We start from the raw sequence: 16,196 nt of genomic DNA, 5'->3' as shown, positions 1-16,196 counted from the left end.
TTCTAAAAAAACGTCAATATTTGGATGAAAATTGGTGTCTGGGAGGTTTTTGACATGAGAAATTTGATTTTGATGTCAATATGACTCCTATTTGTAGGGGGCGCCACCTACATGTGTTTTAACTGGTTTGAAGAGTTATAATTTTTCATCCGTACCTGTATAAAACTACTGAGTGAAAAAATGTACATTTCCGTGATTTTTTACGTAAAAAATGTCTCTTGGTAAAAATCGCTATGAGCAGCCGTTCTCAAGATATTTAGAATGGAAATATAGTCAATACATGTCATTATTGACAAAAAAATAAACACGTTGAGTAGATAATTATTTGACTGAAATAATAAATTTGTGAAATTTTTATTTTTTTAAATTAATCATAAATTTTTCTGCGAAAAAATGATGATAAAATAGTTTCTGTTGCACTTTTGGCACACAAACATTTTAAATTTTTGATTTCAGTCTGATATACAGGGTGGTCCGAACTGTATTCCGGAAACTTCGGCAGCATATTTTACAGATCAAAATAAGTAAAAAAGTTCGTATAAATGTATGTCCTAAAATGCTTAGTTTCGGAGATACAGGGTATAGAAATTTTATTTTTATTTCGATTTTTTCCAAATAATTTCTGAAGTAACGTCAATATTTGGATGAAAATTGGTATTTGGGAATATTGTGACACGAGAAATTTGATTTTAATGTCAAAATTACTTCTATTTGTAGGGGGCGCCACCTACATGTGTTTTAACTGTTTTGAAGAGTAATAACTTTTCGACCGTACCTGTATAAAACCACTGACTAAAAAAATATACATTTGTATGACTTTTTATGTATTAATATGTTAAATGTCTTTTGGTAAAAATCGCTAAATAGTCAATACATGTCATTATTTACAAAAAATAAGCACACGTTGAGTATAGTTATTTGACTGAAATAATACATTTTAATTTTTTTAAATTAATCAAAAGTTTTCCTGCGAAAAAATGATGATTAAACAGTTTCTTTTGAACTTTTGACACAAAAAGATTTGAAATTTATGATTTCAGTCTAATAACTATTTAGTCAACATGTGTAATTTATGTCAATGATGACAGGTATTGATAATTTCGATTCCAAATATCTCGAGAACCATTAATCGTAGCGATTTTTACCAAGAGACCTTTTTTATGTAAAAAAAGTCGTAAATATATATTATATATATATATATAAGGTCGTTTTATACAGGTACCGACGAAAAGTTATTACTCTTCAAAACAGTTAAAATACATGTAGGTGGCGCCACCTACAAATGGGAGTCATATTGACATCAAAATCAAATTTCTCATATCAAAAAACACCCATCTACCAATTTTCATCTAAATATTGACGTTACTTCAGAAATATATAGGAATATTTGGAAAAAATCGAAATAAAAATGAAACTTCTACACCCTGTATCTCCAAAACTAAGCATTTTAAGACATACATTTATACGGACTTTTTTACTTATTTTTATCTGCAGAATATGCTGCCGAAGTTTTTGGAATACAGTTCGGACCACCCTGTATATACGCCACAAATTCCAGTATTCAAATAATCGAATTATAATTATTTACATTTTTCTAATTTTTATTAAATTTATTTTTGGAGTGGTAGATTATTATTATTATTATTATTTCATTCCATTCTCTTCTCGCCTTCTTAATTGGCGGTAATAGGTGAATCCGGGTCTCAACAAGAGACCTTATTTTATTATTATTATTATTATTAGAAAAATCAACAGTAGGCGGGTAAAACCCGATGAGACTATTGAATCACATAATCACATTTATCTATCACAGATCTGGTCAAAAGAGACATATTTTCTTTTTACCGCTTTAACAAATAAATACAAAATAAGGCAGATATTTTACTTTAAAAATTTGGAAAAATGACTTGGCTTAAATTTTGTGGACCCCTGGATTGTTTCCATATTATTAAGATAATATGTTTTTTTTGGTATATTGGCACAATCAATATATTTTTACTTTATTCGATAGAAAATGACACTCTCAATAAGATGATATTGTCAACTTTTGACATTTTCGCTATAAAAAAATCGTATTTTAAATTTCAATCTAAAGTGCTCCATGGCTGCGTTAAAAACACTAATTTTTAATCAAGGAACCTTGAAAAAATAGATTTGATCGTCTAATGTTTTTCGTGTCTTGTCCTGGCCGGTTAAAAGATGCCCATAACGTATTTTTTATTAATATCCCAATATCTTCAAATGAAACAAGGGTGGCTTATTAGCATATTTGGAAAAATCATTTTTTACGAATAATTTGATACCACTCACTTGGTATTTTAAGTAAAATTGTCGTTATGAACCGCACGTTACAATTTCAAATAAATGTCAAAAGTTGACATATGATATGTTATTCTATTCAGAGTGTCATTTTCTACCGAATAAAATAAAAAAATACCGAGGGTGGCATTAAAAATCAAAAGTTGTAGTCATTTCCGGTGAAACAGGAAGGGACCAAAAACAATTGAATACGTCAATCAATCCTATTTTATGTCATATATACTAACATACAAAATCCAAATCCAAATCTCGTTTTTTTATCTAAAAAAATTAAAAAGTTATAGGGGTGAGACACTTTTGAGACGCACCTGGTATACCTACTATACCTAAAACATTTCCACTTATTTAACGCGCACCCTGTATAAAGCCAGACTGCAGAAACTTTTTTTACAAATTTACAGAACATTTTTGCAGGAGAGCTGTCCCGTGTGATTAAAAACTTTTAGGATCCAGCCGGCCCTGATATTTAAAAAATAAAAAAAAATCTAATGTAATTTCCCATACGTGGATATTGAAAATCTGCAAACTTTTTGATCGCATTACATATAATAGCAAAAATACTCGATCAAGCAACCGTCATGGCTTACTGCTTGCGGATGTCGACTAAACAATTGAATATCTACCGCAAAAGCGTTCCGGTCAACGCAGCGCGATCCGATTCCTAGATACTTATGACGTTTTTTTTTCGCCGCCGAACAGAGGCGAACAACGCCTTTGAACAATTCCACCTTTACTAGTAACACAACTTAAAAAAAGAGATCGACCGATTAATCGGCTTCGGCCACATTCAGCCATTATTTAAGCCTTCGGCTAAAATTCGACTTCGGCAAGAATTAAGCAAAAGTTTTTGATCATCATCATCATAATTCAGCTTATTTGGTTCACTGCTGAAGCCTCCCTTAACTCTAGCCATTTCTTTCTATTTTGTGCCACTTGAATCCAGTTTCCAGCCACTCTCATAATATCATCTGTCCATCAACTAGGAGGTCGCCTCTGCTTCTATAGGCCTCGTGTCTTGGTCTCCATTCCACAAGTCTCTTTGTCCACCGTCCTATCTGTTATCCTAGCCACATGTCCTGCCCAATTCCGTTTAAGATGTAAGACAGATATCACCGCTATCATAGCTATCTGAAACAATCCGATTATATCCGAAAATGTATGGGAAACCCCGAATTTTCCTAATTCCTTTCTTTTTCCACTTATTTAAAAATATAAACAATACAACAATAATAGTTGCCAATGACAAAGATGATGTGCAATATATGCTAAGAAAACTTATTGAAGAATACGAAGAATGGGGCTTGACAGTTAACATAGCCAAAACAAAATATCTATCACAAGAAGGAAACTTGAACTTGGACAACGGTCACGAAATTAAGCAGTGTCAAGAGTATGAGTACCTGGGAATTACATTTGATAACACTGACGGCAGAGAAATAGAGAAAAGGATTTTCAACGCGAAAAAAATAATCGGATGTCTAAATGAAATCTTATGGAGCAAATCAATAACAAAGCAAAGAAAATTCAATATATATGAAACCATGATAAAGAGCAACCTCCTGTATGGAGCAGAAACATGGAGAATAACTGAGAGATACAAGAAGAGGATAGAGGCCGTAGAAATGGATGTCATTCGAAGATCAATGGAAATTTCAAGACAACAACGAATAAGAAATAATACCATAACACAACAAATGGGTATAGAAGGTACGATAACACAGGATATAGAGAAAAAGCAGCTGATCTGGTACGGACATGTAGAGCGAATGAAGGACACTAGATGGCCCAAGAAAATAACCAATTGGCAACCAAAGGGCAGAAGAAAACAGGGAAGACCGAAACTGGAATGGCAAAAAAGCGTACACAAAGGTATGAGTGAAAGAAACCTGTCAACAGAGGATTGTACGAATAGAACAGGCTGGAAATTGAGTGTCGGACAACGTAGAAAAACGTTCTAAACCGACTAATATATATATATATATATATATATATATATATATATATATATATATATATATATATATATATATATATATATATATATATATATATATATATATATAAACAATACAAATACATATACCCATTGCTACTTTACCTGCTCAACAAGTCTGTGATGTTAGATTTGCTATGTGACGTTTTTCGCAACTATCAATATTTTTTTTTTAAATACGGACCCGAATTCTTTATCTCCATTAACTACTCTTACTCCTGTTTGATTTCGTATGATTGGGTATTTTATCTCTAAGTGTGTTTCTCAACATGGACCTTTCCATTTTCCATACCTGTATTCTATGTATGTTCTTTTTGGTCAAAGTAAGTGTTTCAGCTCCATACGTGAAGACAGGCAACACACTGGTTAAAAACTTTGCTTTTTAAACATATTGGAAGATCAGATCTCAGTATATGATTTAGTTTACCGAATGCCGCCCACGACAAACCTATTCTTCGTAGAATTTCGTGTGTCTTATTATCTCTTCTAATACCAATCTCATAAATATCCTCTGTATATAAAGTATTTATATACAGGGTGGTCCGAACTGTATTGCGGAAACTTTGGCAGCATATTCTGCAGATATAAATAAGTAAAAAAGTTCTTATAAATGTATGTCCTAAAATGCTCAGTTTTGGAGATAGGGTGTAGAAGTTTCATTTTTATTATTCTTCAAAACAGTTAAAACACATGTAGGTGGCGCTCCCTGCAAATAGGAGGCATATTGACATCAAAATAAAATTTCTCATGTCAAAAAACTCCCAGATACTAATTTTCAACCAAATATTGACGAAATTATATGGAAAAACCCGAAATAAAAATGAAATTTCCACACCCTGCATCTCCAAAACTAAGCATTTCAGGATATACATTTATACGAACTTTTTACTTATTTTAATCTGTAGAATATGCTGCCGAAGTTTCCGGAAGACAATTCGGACCACCCTGTATATGCACTTGTTCCAAAAGTATGTTATTAATGTTTAAATTTCCACTCAGTACTAGGTTTGTCATGTATTGTGTCTTTGTCAAAAAAAGTTTTTGCCGAAGAAGTTTGAATATGAATTTTATTGCGCCATATACAGGGTGTCCCAGTAAGAATAATAAATTGTAATTGGTAATACTAATACGAAATGTTGATTTACCTTTTCAAAAGCCTGTAATTATGCAGATAAATAATAATATAGAATATTAAATTGTCATAAAAAATATTAGGCAACTAAGTCAACACCAAATCAAGGGCCGCTTCGATACAAAGATAAAAAACCTAATATTTCTCTCATTCTTAGAAATAAATACCCATAACTTTATATCGTGCGAAAGGGTTAAACGCCAGCATTCTTTTTAAGTTCATAGCCAACTATGATTTCCATTTAAAAAATTATGTATTTTATTATTTCTGACAAAAAGAGCAAGCATAGAAAAAACCGACTACGCCACTGGATTGTGCTTAAAAAAGTGCTTTAAGAACGTTTTTACAGAATTTTATTATTCCGCGAAATACAAAAGTTATGGGCAATTTTCCAAATGGTAAAAAAATCAAAAATACCCCGTATCTCAGTTGGCAGTCAACAGGAGGCGGTTTAAGCCATTTAACGTGCCTCAGAAATCGAGCCCATGACATATATGTCGGTTTTGCTCTATCTAATCAGGAAATAGGTTTTCTCTGTTAAAACAAACCAATTTCGACCACCCTGTACACCGCACGAATGAATATCAGTGATATACATACAGGGTGGCACCTCTCATACGCCGCTGAAGCTCCAAGGATAACGGTAGTTTATATCGAAATTAAATTTTGGTTGCTTATGTAGGTTAACTGAAAGCATTTTATAAAAATATATAGAATTATACAGGGTATCCGCAAAAAAATACACATCAAAGTTGTGTTTTTTCTAATGGAACACCCTATATATTAATTGATTTTCGGATTCTAGGAAAAAAAATAAAGGTGAGTTTTATTAAAGAACCATATTATACCTAAAATCTAAGGATTAGGATTTTGATATATTTCACATTTTATGAGAATTTTAGTTGACCATGTATAGCCTGATATTTAATTACAGTAACCATTGTATGTTAAACAAAATTGATATTTGACCCGAAAAGTTATACAGGGTGAGACAAAATTAATATGGAACATTAGTCACTTTTAAAAGCAAGTTATTCCTTTATTCTAGGAAAATCTTTGTTTGAGGGGTAGGCAACTTTAATAGTATTTTGAAGAGACATGAATTCCCCTTGAATATCGGAATAATATACTGGGTGTTCCATTTAAAATAAAAGATATAAAGGCGACCAATGTTCAATATTAATTTTGTCTCACTCTGTATAACTTTTCGGGTCAAATTTCAATTTTGTTTAACATACAGTGGTTATTGTAATTAAATATCAGGCTATACAAGGTCAACTAAAATTCTCACAAAATGTGAAATATATCAAAATCCTTAGATTATAGGTATATGCTTCTTTAATAAAACTCACCTTTATTTTTTTCCTAGAATCCGAAAATCAATTAATATATAGGGTGTTCCATTACAAAAACACAACTTTAATATATAACTTTTTTGGGGGACACCCTGTAGAACTCTATATAATTTTAAAAAGTGTTCTGAATTAACCTACATATGCTCACAAAATTTCATTTCAATAGAAACTGTCGTCCTCCGCGGCGTATGAGAGGCGCCACCCTGTACATATTATACGATATCGGGAAGGAGTCTGTTCTAATTCAAACTCAATCCAAAATTATAACCTGTGTTGAATTTAAAATTATTTTTTTCAGTCACTTAGTATACATTGTCAAACGATAGCAGACTACCGGTCTTTTAAAACGTATAAAATTAGCACAAACCTGCGACCTTTTCTATAACACCATGTGTGCTACCTGTTGACATTTTTAGTTATTTATGAACCTATGATATTTCCTTCACAGTTGATTTAAAGATCAAATATATTCACCCAGTAAATTATTTCTATCGGCTTAAAAAAGAGAAAGATGTTTAAGAACTTTTCGTTCTTCCAAGGACAACAAATAGCCCATGATCTAGAGGCAATCTAGATTAGAACAGTAGTTGTTTGATTTCCAATTAGGTCTACTTATGACAAATTCAGCAAAAGGTTAAATTCAATTCAAATATCAGAGAGATGATTTTTATCATTTAATTAGAATTACATCTTTTTGTATGTTAACGACATAATATTCTTATGCGTTATTTGTACAGGGTGGCGCACAGGGCCGGCGGAAGGGAAATATTGAGACCGGGCGAGTACCCTACCTAGCGCCCCCCAATACACTACTCAAAACAATTATTGCATATTTGGATAAAAGTGATTATTACATATTTCTAAATGAAACATGCATTTTTCTGCCTTTCACTTGTGATTTTTTTAGAATAATTAGGGTACGTACTGATATGTAATTTTTAGTCGGCCGACTGGGGTGCGTCTCGAAAGTGACTCACCCGTATAATTTTTTTATTTCTTTAGATAAAAAACGAGATTTGGTATGTTAATATATGACATAAATTAGAATTGATTGGACCACTTTCTGTTTCACCGGAAATGACTAAAATTTTTGATTTTTAAATCTCGGTATATTTCTACTTTATTCGATAGAAAATGACACTGAGTAGAATGAAATATGTCAACTTTGGGCATTTTCTTTCAAAAAATATTATATTTTAAATTTCCATCTACAGTGCCATGGTTCTGTTAAAAATATCTACTAATTTTTAAACAAGGAGCCTTGGAAAAATAGATTTGATCGTCTAATGTTTTTCGTGTTTTGTCCTGGCCGGTTAAAAGATGCCAAAATCGTATTTTTAATCGAAAATGTCAAAAGTTGACATATGTCATAAAGTAGAGGGTGCTATTTAAATACCGAGGGTGCCATTTAAAAATCAAAAGTTGTAGTCATTTCCGGTGAAACAGGAAGTTACCAAAAACAATTGAATAGGTCAATTAATCCTAACTTCTGTCGTATACTAACTTACCATTTCGTTTTTTCATCTGAAAAAATAAACAAGTTATAGGGGATGAGCCACTTTTGAAACGCATCCCGTATAATATAGAGTTATAAGAAATAGAATTCCAACTTCGGCAGTCTCGTCTGGTATAAGTGATCTTTGAAAATATTAGTATTCAGTTTCAAGCAGTTGCATTATTTTTCTATAAGAATTTAAGAAAAATTTCTTTTCTTTTTCACAATCAATTATTTCGTGCAGAATCAGTTTATGATCAGATATAGTTTTGTCGGCTTCAAAATGAGGTTACTCATTTTGAAGTGAAAGATGCATTCTTTTGTCGTGCCCTAATCAGAAAATTCTACGATTCTGCTACCATTTTCCGTGTATTACTACACATTCAATTCGGAACAACCAAAACCACCAAAAGATTGATATCTTTTCCCACTACTGTTAATAAATTAATTTAATTAATGAGGCAAACTTATTAGCTTTATTTTATAATAAGGATATCGGGATCTCTTTAGCTTCTTGCGAATAAATATTTACCTCATATAATTTTAGGGTATATCAGCCATTAATAACAAATAAAAGGTGAGGGTAGTAGAAAAAGTGCGATTTTGAGCAGTCAGTCTAAAACTATCAATTTTGCTGGCTCTTGACCCAAAATAGTTCGTTTAGAGAAAATGTATAAAAACAAGAATTATAGAAAGAAAGGTTATTTATAAAAAGTTGATAGCTTTTGAGTTATAAGTAAAATAACACGAACAAATCAGATTTATATTTTTTTATTTTATTTTAAGATTTTTCCACGAAAATGGATTCGCAAATCGAAAAAACATATAGAATAGAAGAAATCAAAACTATCCGGAAGCCTTTGTGCTAAGGATTTTTTGAGCATAATTTCAGTAAATTATAATAGGATACGTCTAGGATATAGTAGTGTTTATAATGTTTAATCAGATATTCTTCCCTATGTGGTGTGGCAATTGCTAATATTTTAATGTGGAAATTAATAGTACCGATTAATTATTGATCTGATTATCCATTACTGTTTGTTTAGATTACTTTTTTTAAATATTTTAGTTGCTGTCGTGGCGCCCCTCAAATACGGCGCCCGGGGCGGCCGCCCGGGTCGCCCGGCCCTTCCGCCGGCCCTGGTGGCGCATCTCATACGCCGCGGAAGCTCCAAGGAGAACGGTGGTTTATATCGAAATGAAATTTTGGCAGCATATGTAGGTTAACTGAAAGTATTTTATAAAGTTGTGTTTTTTCTAATATAACACCCTATATATTAATTGATTTTCGGATTATAAGAAAAAAATAAAGGTGAGTTTTATTAAAGAAGCATATACCTAAAATCTAAGGATTTTGACATATTTCACATTTTGTGAAAATAAGGAGTAAATTTTAAATTTCGATAATAATAGCTACCTTAATTTTAGTTGACCTTGTACAGCCTGATATTTAATTACAGTAACTATTGTATGTTAAATCAAATTGAAATTTGACCCGAAAAGTCAAAATTAATATGGAACATTAGTCACTTTTAAAAGCAAGTTATTCCTTTATTTTAAATGGAACACCTAGTATATGTTTCCGGTGTTCAATGGGATATTTATATATCTTCAAAATATTATTAAGGTTGCCCCTCTACAAATATTTTCCTAGATATTTTAATTTTTATGATTTTGCGTCAGTAGATCTTTATTATTTGAAAAATCTAGGGTGGCTATGTGATATACCTTTTGTTAATTTAACAAAAATTAAAGATTGTAGAGTAAAATACTCAACGGTAATAAAAAGATACACGTTTAAAACATATCTTAATTATTACAGAATTAAAACTAGATATAAACCTATAATTATGTGACAAAAATTAGCTAGATGACATCAAATGCTCAAAATGCTTCTTTCCTGTTAACTCCATAAAATGATTGTCTTCTCAAAAGGATCTTTTCATTTTAAAAGGCATTATGTGGAGGTCTACCTCAAAGAGCAGCTACAATAATTTCTTTTTCTATATATATTAGACTATCAAAATGTTGATCTAATAACAATTTGACGTTTATACTATTACGCGAAAAGCAACTTTTTTCCAAGCCTACCATGACTTCACTGAATCATCGTTTCTTGTTCACTATTATTAATATCTTAATTATTAGATATTAATACATCTGGTATTATGGTATTCTGGTATTTCGTCGATTTTAAAATAAACTAATTGTTTCTATCTTATTTTTTTGTTAGAATGGGCCTAATCAAGTGGGCTACTGATACTGTCTTGTAAAAATAAGGTAATTAAGGGCTTATATTTTGGTATTTATTATAATTTTGCTAATATCTTCGGTTTGAAAGAAGATATCAAGATGCGGTTTTCGCTGACTTTCTAAGCTTTTACTACTCTTTACTATCAGCTAAAATAACACATACTATCGTATTTAATTTTTTTGAAAAAACGCGCTGTTTGTAAAATTGTAAGCAAGCGCCCACTAGCGTCTACGTTCAAAACACTATTATTATTATTTTTATGGTTTAATATAGAATAAGAAACACTCTTTTAAACGAGCCCTCGTTTGTTGGATTTTAATCGTCCAGAGTCCGGAGTTATTAACATTTAAATAAAGATAGATCTAACCTTCCCCCACCACTTCATTTTAGCAAATAGGAGAAAATGGTTTAAACAAAAAAAAATCCAAAATTTACTGAAGATTATGAAACATATATATTATTTATAGTACCTATTATCTAGGCAAAATTATGTAAAAAATCTATTTTCTTATTTTCCATAGCAGTTGCGCCACCTAGCGGCCGTTTTACAAACTTGAAAATAATTTTCAGCAATTTCTCATAGCCCCTTTAGATATAAATATTTTTTTTCCGTAAGCACTACGGCTAATACTTTCCGAGATATAGCCGAGAGCTATTCTTATTGGGACACCCGGTACAATAGTTAATTTAACTACATATTAGGCTTGAGTATATAGTATATAGTAGGCTTTCAGTATAGTATAGTAGGCTTTCAAAGTATTTACATACTTTGGAACTTATCGTATGGCATACTAGATATATAGATCTAAGATTCGCTATTTATTTTATTCAAAATAATCAACATTTAAATTTTTTGCATTTTTTTTAACTTCTATTCAAAAATACCTTCATTTCCTCTATTATTAAAAAATACGTAGAAATAATATTTTTTCTATTAGACAAATTTCATGTAGGACAAATTCATATACCAAAATATTTCTAACCTGAGTATATTCGGAGCAAATGTCTATTCCATTAACAAAATTTGCCACGTCTTCAACTGTCCAACTACTGATATCTTCCTGTAATTTGGGACTTTCACTTTCAGATCTCTTCTGTAGGCTCGGTGAAGTAGCTGGGTGGGCATTACAAGGACTGCCCAACGACGGCGTTTTAATCCGTGCTCGTTTTGGGGGCGGCGCGGCGGAAGATAAGTCCAACGGAGACGCACTGTCTTGTCGTTTGACATTTTTAAGCAAACCCTAATATGAAAAAAAAAGTATTAATTTTATTGTAACAGAGAATTTGCACATTTTTTAAAATTACGAATAATTAATTCGTCGTGTCTCGAAACAAATGAAGGGTTAATCGGAACCTATGTTGATATGAAAAATCAATCTTATTTTTACGTGAGGAATCTCCCCACGAGAGATGGCACATGTTTTTTGAAACACCCGGTATATTTTTATTTTCAGAACCATGACATAGAAATAAAACTAAAAACCTATATTTCAAACAAAAATATTTTATAACAACAAATAATGATATATAGAAGGGGCATTAAAAATATGAAAGTACATTATTAAATTAAACGATGAATTTGCTTTTGCCAGATATTTTTTGTGCGAGAAAATCTAAAAACAAAGATCTTAAGACAAAAAAACCTATAGCGGAGGACGACATTGTTGATGGTTGTTTTCATTTTGAAATCCACACACAGAGAAAGGCTATTTTAATTTGGTATTTTGTTTCTTCACATCTAGAAACAGTGGCTGCTGAAAACGGGGACATCTTGGACACAAATTGCAGAAAATGTTTCGAAACATTTTCTCTAAAAGTTTTGAATTCGCATCGAAACATTTACGGCATGAAACGGCTAGTGCCACCACATTGGAAACAGATGTAATAAACCTATATAAAATATAAAAGTTTCGAAAATGTTTCTTATTTGTGGCATACCATTTCCATTTTGTGTCAAGAAACAGACCTTATTATTAGAAACATTACCTAAAATGTGTCCGAAAATGCTACTTGGGATATTTACTTAATATGGATATTGTTAGTAAGTAGTAAGGTGAGTTATTTTAGTGGTGCATATAGAATACATGTAGGTACAATATGTATAACAAAGTTTTATACAATACTCCAGTAATCCGGATACCTCATTAATTCGGCTGTAGCTGTTCCGATATTATATGTCCAAATTATGTGATATGTGTCATTATACAGGGTGTCCCAGTTCAAACGAAACAAAGCAATTTAAAGGCATTTCTGGTGTGAAAAGGACAAAACGGTGAAACACGTCAACTTTATTTTTGAAGGGGAAATAGATGCGACTATTTTTGAAGCCCCTAATTCAAACCCCACGCGGGGGTGACATTCACCCTTAAAATCTTAAATGTAATGCGGGGTCGAGTAGCACATCATTTGAAAGGTTATTAAAGCCTCTTTTCAGCGCCGTTTCATTTTTGGAGTTTTTGTCACATTTGTTAATCGGGCTGAAAAATAAACTTTTCATAAATTGATGATGCTTTGATATTTGATTAATTGTACAGAAATCGAAATGGTGTCTAAAATAAGAAATTTAGATTAAATCAACAAGATTTTGCTTAATGAATAATACACAAAAAGTAGTACAATGCTTTGAAACAATTGTGGCGATTTACTGTTCCGTAGATGAAAAATGTACATTCATCCGAAAAGCACATGTTGAAAAGAAGACGTGTACTAGCCGATAAGAAACAAAAATGTAAAGAAGTTTTTGGTAGGTAAAAAATTGTTTTTATTAATATCTTATCTTCTTTTGAGGCAGTACTGCTAAATATTTTTCATCCTGTCATTCAGTTTGGAAGTATTCTTAATATTTCGTACGACTTACTATTCTTAGTATTATCGTAAGAGTATTTAGTATTATTGTGAATTGACGTGATGGTTTATTCTACTGCAGATAAAGTTGAGATAATTGAAACTTTCTTTAGTCATGACGGATGTGGCGATAGAAGGCACAGTTATAGAATGACCGACCATCCAGATAAACATTCAGTCAATAGAAAGTACGTGGTGGAATTAGTAGCTAAATTTACAGAAACTGGAAGTGTTCTTACAAAGAAGCGAGAAGTTCCACCTGGTGTAGTTAACAATGAGGCGATGCAAATAGTAGTGGGGCAAATCCATGCCGAACCAAGAATAAGTGTTAGACAATTGGCAACAGCCACAGGTATAAGTAAGAGTAGTGTTCACAAGATACTAAAGTTCCACAAATTCCATCCTTACAAATTTCATCTGGTCCAAGAATTGAACGAAGATAATTACGACAGACGATTAAAATTCTGTGAAGAATTAAGTGAAATGCTCATTGCTACTCCACGTCTTTTTTTCAACATGTGCTTTTCGGATGAATGTATATTTTTCCTCAATGGAACAGTAAATCGCCACAATTGTCGCTACTGGTCTGATACCAATCCTAGGCAATTTTGTGAGGTTCATACTCAGTACTCTGAAAAAATTAATGTGTGGGCTGGAATCTTTGGCGACTCTTTAGTTAGCCCGTTCTTTGTGGATGGAAATCTAAATGGAAATATGTATCTGGATCTTTTGGAAAATGCCATAAATCCCAGCATTCCACAAATAATTGAGAATAAAGATCATCTATGACGAAAATCAACGTGTTTGAAAAAGATGGAGCTCCTCCACACTATGCTGTACGTGTGCGGCTGTATCTTGATGAAACATTTCCCGGTCGGTGGATTGGAAGAAAGGGACCCTTTCTTGAATGGCCAGCTAGGTCACCGGATTTGTCTCCGCTGGATTTTTTTATGGTGATCTCACAACAGAAGTATTCGCCACGCAACCGGAGACAGTAGAAGTATTACGTCAAAGAATTGTACACGAGTGCGCGGTTATAACACCCGAAATATTACAACACGTTCGAGAACGCTTTGAACAGAACCTGTATTCGTGCATGGAAGCAGGGGGTGCTCAATTCGAACATTTAATCAAGTAATTGTTTCAAAGCAGGGTACTACTTTTTGTGTATTATTCCTTAGGCAAAATCTTGTTGATTTAAACTAAATTTCTTATTTTAGACCCCATTTCGATTCCTGTACAATTAATGAAATATCAAAGCATCATCAATTTATGAAAAGTCTGTTTTTCAGCCCGATTGAACCAAATGTGACAAAAACTCAAAAAATAAGACGGCGCTGAAAAGAGGCTTTAATTACCTTTCAAATCATGTGCTACTTGACCCCGCATTACATTTAATATTTTAAGGGTGGATGTCACCCCCGCGTGGGGTTTGAATTAGGGGCTTCAAAAATAGTCGCATCTTATTTCCTCTTCGAAAATAAAGTTGACGTGTTTCACCCTTTTGTCCTTTTCACACCAGAAATGCCTTTAAATTGCCTTGTTTCGTTTGAACTGGGACACCCTGTATGTGTCCTTATATGACATGTGAGCGAAGATCGACTATTAAAAATCATGCAAATTGTCTATCATTGTCTATCTGCTGCATGCAAAATGGTTCACCTACTTGTAGTTCCGCTTCCTTAGCTGTTCGAACCATTGCTAGTAGAGTTTGAGTCGTTGACATGTCTATTAGAGGAGGAAACATAGCTGTTGCCGCTCCAGAAAATGGACTGAGGGAGGAGGCGAAATCAGATTTCTTGTTTGCTATGTCTGCATCTTTCAATGTGGGTGTGGTGTTTAAGTTCGATAACAGTGCAGTTGGGAACGTGATGGAGGGAACAGAAGATTTAAACCGCGGATCTACAGGCGGTGGAAACCCATTCCTGGTAGTACTAAAAAAACTGAAAATTTCAAAAGCATACATTACTACAATATGATCGAAAAAAACGGCGTCAGCGATGGCTATGAAATGAAGATCGCTGTCATTTTATATGTAAAACTATATTGGGAATGTCATTGACCGTTATTTTCAAGTCAACTGGGCGCCGTTTTTTTCCGATCATACGGTACATTAATCGCCCATTTTGTAAAAATAGTCATATTGAATCGAATTTTTGGGAACCTTTCGATTTTAAAGGGTTTATTTAATTTTAGGTTTCAATTTCAAATTATGTAGTGTCAAGTAGTGTAAAAATGATAATAGTTAAATAAAATGATTTTAGTTTTTTTGTTTTTTTTTCTAACTTACAACCGTTTAAATACAAAAGCATTTCTTCTATAGTATGTTCCTAAATTTTTCTTATTGACATTTTGAGAAAAATGCATCATAAAAAATTTTTTGCTTGTTCTAAAATGGTTAATCGCGTTTAAACTTTTCCAAATTTTCATTCCGTTTTAGAGAAAATTAAAGTCGTTTCTATGGTGATCTCATTTCGATTTCATTATTTGATAGACTGTTATTGATAGAATTTATAGCTTTGCATATTAACAAAATAATAATAAACAAAATATATAATTGTTTTGGGTCGCGACCGTTGTAAGCGATCTGGCGCTGCTATAGCGGTTGCTAAGAGCATCCGCAAACAATAACAAAAATAATTTTCTCTTGCCAAAGTCAGAATCCTCAAAAATTATAGAATCTTTTAAAATTTAAACCACCCTCATTGAAAAAATACCGAAAAGTGTTTACAGCGTCCATTCTCAAAGTAATTATTGCTATCTTGTGAGTTTAATTTAAATTTACTTACTTAAACCCGTGATAA

General features: G+C 32.4%; 1 protein-coding gene across 4 annotated transcripts in view; it reads right to left on the bottom strand.

Annotated features, from left to right (window-relative positions):
- LOC115885775 overlaps nucleotides 1–16,196 on the bottom strand; it is a 135,034-nt gene that overhangs the window by 13,506 nt on the left and 105,332 nt on the right. For 3 of the 4 annotated variants that reach the window (XM_030904788.1, XM_030904786.1, XM_030904787.1), the window contains 2 exons: nucleotides 15,059–15,335; nucleotides 11,532–11,789 (listed from right to left, as the gene is read on the bottom strand). In XM_030904788.1, the coding sequence (XP_030760648.1) occupies nucleotides 11,532–11,789; nucleotides 15,059–15,335 (535 nt within the window). The remainder of the gene's footprint in view (nucleotides 1–11,531; nucleotides 11,790–15,058; nucleotides 15,336–16,196) is intronic. The other variant, XM_030904789.1, reaches the window with a different exon arrangement.

Source organism: Sitophilus oryzae, unplaced genomic scaffold (genome assembly GCF_002938485.1).
Source record: "Sitophilus oryzae breed Bouriz unplaced genomic scaffold, Soryzae_2.0 scaffold_41_pilon_pilon, whole genome shotgun sequence".
Lineage (NCBI taxonomy): Eukaryota > Metazoa > Arthropoda > Insecta > Coleoptera > Curculionidae > Sitophilus > Sitophilus oryzae.
The sequence above is the reverse complement of the archived record's forward strand: the minus strand, read 5'-3'. Positions and strand labels throughout refer to the sequence as shown.